At 38.6% G+C, this 9217-nt stretch overlaps 1 protein-coding gene across 1 annotated transcript in view; it reads left to right on the top strand.

Annotated features, from left to right (window-relative positions):
- Positions 1 to 354: 354 nt before the first annotated feature.
- Positions 355 to 9217, top strand: part of LOC121863340 (procollagen-lysine,2-oxoglutarate 5-dioxygenase 2-like) — a 57130-nt gene continuing 48267 nt past the window's right edge. Inside the window, exons 1-3 of the mRNA XM_042361965.1 lie at positions 355 to 390; positions 7319 to 7454; positions 7970 to 8095. Of these exons, the coding sequence (XP_042217899.1) occupies positions 355 to 390; positions 7319 to 7454; positions 7970 to 8095 (298 nt within the window). The remainder of the gene's footprint in view (positions 391 to 7318; positions 7455 to 7969; positions 8096 to 9217) is intronic.

Raw genomic sequence — 9217 nt, 5'->3', positions numbered from 1 at the left:
GAATCTCATATCATAGCAACCAATCATTTGCAAAAGTCAGAATTTTACATTCAGAACTGTATTTATCAGTATTATATAGTATACAGTAGTCTATTCCATTCAGTATATGTGAGTTTACTTCTTAGCACATTTTAATTTAAAGAATTTTATAATTAATATTAATACTGTACAGTACAATAAGTCTTTAAACTTTAACCTTGACAAATTTAGGGCTTTGTTAAATTATGATAATGTATATATTGATTAATAAAATTAGTACAATATACTGTACTGGTTTTCCAATGGTTTACATATGTTTCAGATTTGTTGGTGTTAACAATAGCAACTAATGAGACTGATGGCTACCATCGCTTCATGCGGTCCCTCCATGTTTATGGTCTCACTGTCAAGGTGGGTTATCCATGCTGGATTCTTTTAGCAGTTTGTATATTAATGATATAACACTATTTCTAAAATTGTTATGTATACAGTACTGGTTTTACTGTAGTATTTAGCAAGTACTTTATACTGTACAGTACGTCTGGATAATTTGCAAAAAAAATTTTCACGGTTCTCTATTATTCGCGGATGACACCCTTGATGTACCCAAGAATGTCATAGAGTAGTTTTAAAGTTGCTGTCATTTTCATGGCTGGATCAGGGAGCCATTCATTCTAGAGACAGTAATCTGCTTTACCTGTATTGTATATGTGTGTGTGTGTGTGTGTGTAAACACCCACACAAAACACATGCAAATAAATAATAATGGGAAAATCCTCTCACAAATAATCAGATAATTTTTTAGTAAAAACATTGAGTCTACCCTCAAGTCTACTCCGTGCTTTATTAATAACAAAGTACGGAGTGTACTTGAGGGTGGACAACATTTAAAAAAAAAATTCTGATTATTTGTGAAAGGATTTTCCCATTATTATTTATTTGCATGTGTTTTGTGTGTGTGTGTGTTTACACGCACACACTAATATACAATACTGTACAGTACAGTGATCCCTTGGTTAACGAGCGCCTCAGTTAACGAAATTTCGTTTAACGAATTACCTTCCATAAGATTCTTCACTTCGGTTAACTAATTCCTTACCAATTTTTCCCAACATGTTTTCGCCTGCATTTGGCTGCCCACCAGCTGTAGTATTAGTCCGCCAATACAGTAATCGGTTTTAGGGCTGAAATTCCTTACCATTTTAGTAAATATCAAAAAGGTTGAACTATTCAATAATTTTAAAAGTTCTATTTTATAATTTTTACTCATTTTAACAATTATTTAACATAATTGAAGTACAGGGAACTAGTTTTTAGCGTGCCAAACAGTCACTCAACACACCCAAACTGGCGTCATTGTGTGTCCCTGTTCAGTGGAGGAAACAGCTTGCTTCAGACTCTCTTGAACATAAACTATTTTTACTTTTTTACAGTAAAATTATTTGTCATTCTGAAGTTTATTTTACATATTGACAATATATAATGCAGTGCAGTGTTGATTTAAAGAAAATAATCTTGAATTACACCAAGTGAACTAAAATTTTATGGGTGAAATGGCGGCATGGGGTGACTACTCTTCCACCCCAATGCTTCTCTTCTCCCTTCTCCTCCAGCCCCATTCTAATTCCCATCATCATCAACCAGGAGCCTTCTACATGTACACCTCAAATTAAGTGTACTTTACTACATTTATTTTTAGTTTGTATGTAATTTTCGGTGAGCTGGAACCATTTACCCAAAAACCCATTAAAACAATGGTTTCAGTTAACAAATTTTCGGTTAACGAGCAACTTTCTGGAACGAATTGTGCTCGTTAACCAAGGGACCACTGTACTGTATAGGTAAAAGAAATATTTGTCCTAAGGACAAACACATGAAGGGAATACACATTTCATTGTATACAAGTAAAAATGCTCCCCTTCTTCCCCGGTCAGAAAATTTTATTTGCGGATTTAAAGGTCATGCTTTACTAGACATTATTTTATTGTACTGTATTTAGTTGAATGTACAGGTGATATATCCGTTAGCTGGAATAATTGGTGCAGAGCACTTCCGGGAATGAGAGATTTCCGGGCAACGAAACGATTTTTTCATACCCGGAATTTTCCGGGTACTGAGAAAATTTTCCCAGAATGTCTGGAAATTGCGCATTACATCATCTCTCAAACCTGAAAAAACCCTTTCTCCTCATATTTTTCCTGGTGCCGGAATTTTCTCAGATTTTTCCAGAATGATGCAATATTTCATCTCTCAAAGCTGGAAAAAAAATCCCCCATCCCCAGATTTTTTCCAGATACTGTACAGTACTGTACTGTAATTTTTTTTCAGAATTTCTGGAAAATGAATCTAATTTTCATCTCTCAAGCCTGGAAAAAAATCATCCCTGGAATTTTCCGTGTGCCGCGAAAATTTCCTCAGAATTTTTCAGAAAATGCTCCCATCAGAAAATTGTTCACAAACCTGGAAAATTCAGAGCAAATTTCAGTTCCGGTTAAGAGGGATTCTGGCAAATGGAGTACTGTACTGTACAGTCGGCCCTCAACATACGCGGGTTTATAATGCACGGATTTGCAAATACGCGGATTGCCCCGCCGGAGGAATATTCTGTACATTGAAGTAATTGAAGTACATTCAAATCGTGCGCCATTCAACTCGCGCGCGGCACCGAACACAGGACACCGCCCGCTCCCGCAACCACACACACACACACATAGCTCTCCCTCACTCAGTCAGTCTCGCTGTAACCACGCTTGTGTTGACATCAGCATTATAGTTGCAAAAATATTATATTTCCGTGAATGTATTATATCAAGCACAGTATGAATAGAATATCACTAATATAAGAGTATTTTAACCGAAAACTACTAAAAAAATGAGTAACATATCTTGATCATCGGAAGGCTAGGTAAAGTCTTTTGTTTTCATGTAGTTTATCCTAATTTACATTGAAATGCATTACGTTTCAGCAAAACTACTATTTATTTCTGAGAATATGGAAATGTAATATTTTGCTGAAATGGCGTACGTATTACAGTGGAAAGTGACAAAAGCAATGACTCGCTTTCTTTCGTTCAAAAGATGTTACCGCAATCGCTTTTCGAATGGTTTTCAGTTAAAAAACTGTTGTATTACAATAATATTCTATCCTAATTCACTTGTGATGCAACAGTTTTTTAACTGAAAACCATTCGAAAAGCGATTACGGTAACATCTTTTGAACGAAAGAAAGCGAAAGTCATTGTTTTCGTCACTTTCCACTGTAATACGTACGTCATTTCAGCAAAAATATTACATTTCCGTGAATGTAGTATATCAAGCACAGTATGAATATAATATCATTGTAATATAACAGCATTTTAACCGAAAACTATTAAAAAAACGAGTAACATCTCTTGAACATTGGAAGGTTAGGTAAAGTCTTTTGTTTTAGTCATGTATTTTATCCTATTTTACAATGAAATACATCACGTTTCAGCAAAACTACTATTTATTTCTGAGAATATATTCATTCAGGCACAGTTTAGGTAAAATATACATGTGCTGTAACATTTTTTTTAATTGAAAACAATTCGAAAAACACGTACCCTCTAGCCCTGTTCAAAGAGAAGACTGGGAGGAGCTGTTTGGTGCTTAAGACGATGACAAGGAAAATGATTTTGATGGATTTTAATGAAAATATTCAGAAAGACCCTGGCACTGTCAAGGAAAGTGGCTGCTGAAGGCTTCCGGGACATGGCAGAGGACGAGATTAGGGAGCTAATTGAAGAGCACGACACTGAGCTGACCGAGGAGGATCTACAGGAGTTAGTAGACTCAGGCAAGGAAGAGGAAGCGAAAGGGAAAGAGGATGAGGAAGAGCACCAAGAAATAACGTTGGAGAAGTTGGGGGAGATGACCAGGAATATTGAGGCACTGAAAAACTTGGCCTATAGTATGGACCCCTCCATGGTGCGTGCCCTGAAATTCATGCGAGGGATGGATGACGTTTTCGCTCCATACAAAAACATCATGGAAGAAATGAAAGAAAGAGACGACAACTCCCCATCACCATATTCTTTGATCACCGAAGAAGAGATTTAACACCATCAATCACTGGCGGCAGTGAGGAAGCAGCTGAATCCACCGTCGCCCCCACTTCACCACCCGTTATGGAATTGAGTGACGATGAGCCCGATGACACCCGTCCTGTCGCCGAGGATAGGTACTGTACAGTAAAGTGAAATTGTTATCTCTTTTTTTTTTAATAGCTTGTAGTGGATTTCTCCCCTACAAACGCTGTTTGTCGCCGAGTAGCCGACCCCACCAATTCCCCAGTGTATGCCTCGTGGTCTAGGTCAACCAGCGCCGCCATACATCACAGAGCGGGGGTCAACTACTAAGCCACGCCTACCCCCGCTATTTAAGACCTGACCTCTTGGTGACCTGTCTCTTTCCACCTACAGCCGCAGCCAGCAACACCTCCTCCGCCGCTGCCTGGCAGCCCTCGCTCCTCCTCCGCCTGCCTGGCGGTCCTCGCTCCCGCCGGCGAGCATGGCGACCCACAAGCTGTCCTTCTCTGAGCATCCTCACCAACCAGCTCTCTCTACATCACGCTTGTAACCATGCTGCCTTCCCAGCACCAAGCTGCATTGTACATCCAATACAACATGTATATAGCACATTGTGAGTTTCCTTTCTCCAACCCATCCTGAGTGAACACCAAACATTTTGAACCCCACAAGCTTTTCTTGCCATGTTTAATGTTTGTAAAAATGCACAGTTCAGTACTGTACATAGGAAGTGGAGGTGCAGTTATTCACAAAACATTTGTGTTCGTTGTCGGCAGTAGTAACGGTGAGGAGGTGGAGGAGGGAGCGAGTTGGGAGGAGTGGTGACCTTGGACGCGCTAGCCCACACTGAATAGTCTTCAATTAGAATATGACTCCATTGTATGTGATCCACTGACCTATATATGCTGCTGGTGAATGTGATGTATTTCCTTCTTTGTGTACGAACCTCTGTCCTGCGTGGCAGTGAACAGTGGCATTACCCACATGAATCTGACCTATATATAGTGTCAATGAATATGATGCATTCTTTGTGTACGAACCTCTGTCCTGTATGGCAGTGGAAAGTGACATTACCCACATGAATCTGACCAACGTATATGTATGTATGTGTGCGTGTGTGCATGTATATGTGCATGTACGTGTATGTGTATGTATATACATATATGTATGTATATGTGTGTGTGTGTGTGTTTACATATATGTATATGTACTGTCAATGAATATGATGCAACTCTTTGTGTACGAGCCTCTGTCCTGCATGGCAGTGAACAGTGACATTACCCATATGAATCTGACCTATATACATTTATAGTTGTTATTGAATATGATGTATTTCTTTGTGTGTGAACCTCTGTCCTGCGTGACAGTGAGAAGTGATACCACCCTCAGTGTCAAGACCTGACTGAATTACTCAGAATAGGCAAACTGTACTACAAGCTCTGCCAATAAATTTGTTAACAACAACAGGAGCAGGGACGAGTGGAGATGCCAGCCAGTACATTACGGGTGTATTAATTGTTTTTATAGCTATTTTTGCATTTTAATATTAAATATTGTACATTACGTTTCAACAAAACTACCATTTATTTCTGAGAACATGGAAATGTAATATTTTTGCTGAAATGATGTACGTATTACAGTGGAAAGTGGGATAAAATTGTGACGAAAGCAATGACTTTCTCTTTCTTTCGTTCAAAAGATGTTACCGTAATCGCTTTTCGAATGGTTTTCAGTTGTGGGATTATAAGGCTAATGATAGGATAGAATATTATTGTAATACAGTACGAGTACAACAGTTTTTTAACTGAAAACCATTCGAAAAGCAATTACGGTAAAATCTTTTGAATAACGAAAGAAAGCGAAAGTCATTGTTTTCGTCATGATTTTATCCCACTTTCCACTGTAATATGTAAGTCATTCCAGCAAAAATATTATATTTCCATATTTATTTCTGAGAATACCTATATTCATTCAGTCACAGTTAAGGTAAAATATACTTGTGATGTAATATTTTAACGAAAATACGGTATCGTAGTTTTCTTTTGTTTCAAATTTAATTAACAAAGATTGATGTTTCAAATGTAATGAACAAAAATTTATGTACAGTATCTATAAATAAACTTTAATAAATGAATACTGTACTTTGTTTTACATCGTCCTGTGCTACCATACCATGGATTTGGCTACTTTGGGCTTGCTATGATGACGCAAGAGATCTGCCCTGGCAACTGTACCGACACTCACAGCTGGTGGTGCGTTGGTGCATCGTTTCCATTGTTTACTGGTAGTTACTGGTAAATATTTTTCAACCTAACGAAACTATTACCCGTTTAGAGGTCGACCCCCAATTTTTTGCCAAATAATTTGGTCTTAAAAACTTGAACTACACACAGGTATATACTGTAAATAAGGGCATGGGGGGACCAGGGTTTTTTTTGGGGGGGGCGGGGGGGCAGCACATATACGCGGATTTTTAACATCCACTGGTATCTCCGTTACGTAACCCGGGCGTATGTTAAGGGCCGACTGTAACCTTATTCCTTTCTAGTTTTAATTTTGTTCTATTCTTATTTTTTCGCCCCCTCGGCCCCATTGTGGGTCGTTCGACTTGTGCCCGGGTGGGCTAATTCCCGTAACAAAATAAAAACAACATATTTTTACACTTTCTCGTAACTTTATATTTTTGTCACGTTTCAGAAGAAATATGAATTTATATTTTGTGTCACATATCAGCAAATGTGAGACATAGTTTAGTTCTATATCAACAAAAGCTTTGCATTTCAGTACTATTGTCTCCTATCAACAAGAACTTTGTTTTGTAACATCAAAAGATTTGCAAGCCTACACTTATAATTCTTTAAATTCTTTAAAAAAAATTTAAAATATTTTTCCTATATCACCAACGGTCACATTTTCTTAGTTTTAAGAATTTGAAATTTATAAAGATTTGACGAATACGCCTCTCTACATTTGTTTCCAGTCATCCATTCCTGTTCCTTCTAACCTATCTACTGACTGCCCTTCCTTCTACAACTTTCACATCGATTCTTCTTCTCTCCTATTTCTCTGCCCTTTTCAATTACTATCTCTTTTTTTTCCATTTCCTTCCCACATATATCCCATCTCTTATTTCCTTCACCCCCTTCCTAAAAACTTCAAATTCCACCTTCTTTTACTCCGCCACCTCTCCTTCCATATGGTCCTCTATTTTTTATCCGTTTCCTCTCCCTTCTATTCTCCCTCCCTCTACAGCTGTGAATGGCATCAGCTGCTACGTGTGTTCTTCCAAGAATGGAAGTGACATCAACTGTGAGGACCCTTTCCACCCTGCGCTCTCCACCTATGCTGAGAACTGCCAGGTACCCAAGGAGCGTCACATCGGCCAGTTTCCCGCTAACTTCTGCGTCAAGATCATCGGCACTTCCGGCAAGTGACAACAATGTGAACATAACTTTGTTAATAGATAGATAGATAGATAGATAAAGACGCAAGTGACCACCATAACATGACTTTCTACACTTTGTGTGTAAGTGTTAACGCTAAGCTTGCTTCCTGTCGTTGTTAAGGCATCTTTAGGGGATATAAACGAACAGGATTGCTAGTTTAAAATACTACAGTACCAAGATTTTATGGCACTTGTTAATTATTAATATTAGTGTTTTAGTTGTGAAGGCATGTAAGAGATTTACTCCTTGGCACAAACAATATTATGTGACTCAAATTATTTTATTTAATACTTAGGATAACATAACATAGATACAGGAGATATATATTCAGTAAATAGCCAGACAAGTGGAAGCGTATAAACTGGTAAATATTAATTATGTCGATGCAACACACAGTAGAGGAATGTGTAAACCGATATTATTGTATAAAGGAGTGTTTACAGTATGTCATGGTCCAAAAGTTACTAACATGTATATCTTTCCACCATTCCTCAGCTGCCAGGGGAGAGTCACTCATGATCAGGACTTGTGTGCTAGAGAACATGGACTCCCAGTGTGGTGTCTTCAAGTTTGGTGGTGAACAACTGACGGGATGTATACTGACGTGCAAACATGACGGTTGTAACCCAGCACCTCACTCATCCCTGCCCTTCTTGCCCATCTTTCCTCTAGTCGCCTCCTTCGTCTTGGTGTTGCGTTGATCATCCCCCTCGATTCTTGATTTTATTATCTGTGTTGATCGTTCCCCCTCCCTTCTCTCTTTCTGTCTCGCCTTCTCGTTGCCTATATTCTTCACCTGGGTTGATCATTCTAATGTCCTCATTATCTCATTTTGTGTTATCCGCCCTGCACTGCATCTATCATCCGTGTTGATGGACAGTGTATATTTTGTCCTAATAGACATACTACTAGGGTATCGTATATTGTTACAATTTTAAACCCACCAATTGACCCGATGTTCCGGCTTCTGCGATCTCTTGGACTGTGGCCACTTATGTTAATAATTTCTCATATTAAAGTTGTATGGACTTTTTCTGATCATTTTTCTTTTATCTCTGACAAAATATACTCATAGCGTCTCAGCTTAACAATTTAATGTAACATATTCGAGTAAATTTTCACGTTACATTTCATCATGATGTTTTACAGCAATTAATGGTTAATATATATAAATTTGATATTCTTAAATAGATGCCAGTCTTGTTAATACATTTTATAAAGTTAATGATTACCCTCAACGGAGATATGATAAGAAAGTAAAAAAAAAATAACGAAGAATTTTTTTTTCTCGGTCTGATTGGTAAGCGCAACTTGAGACTCAATATTGTGCCCTGCTGGTCACACACACACACACACACACACACACACACACACACACACTTGAAGCACAGGTTGTTACGACTCCCCTGACGTATACGGGAGCTAACTTTGCACTGTGTTCCATATACACACCATGGCACTACATCTGGTATCCACCCAACTAATACTTGACCAAAGACGAGCGTTAACTATGCCAGTAATATTACAATTGCTAGTTTATTTCCACCATCCACATCACCCCACAGCCTGCTGACCTCACCATTACTTCCTCATCAGATCAAACCACAACCCACCATCACAACCCACCACCACCACCATCACTCACCACCACCATCGCTCACCACCACCACAACCCACTACCACCACCACCATTACTATCGCCACAACCCACCATCACTCACCACCACCACAACCCACTACCAC

This window comes from Homarus americanus, unplaced genomic scaffold, assembly GCF_018991925.1.
Source record: "Homarus americanus isolate GMGI-L3 unplaced genomic scaffold, GMGI_Hamer_2.0 scaffold46197, whole genome shotgun sequence".
NCBI classification, from domain to species: Eukaryota; Metazoa; Arthropoda; class Malacostraca; order Decapoda; family Nephropidae; genus Homarus; species Homarus americanus.
This window is presented reverse-complemented; position numbering and strand designations above follow the sequence as displayed.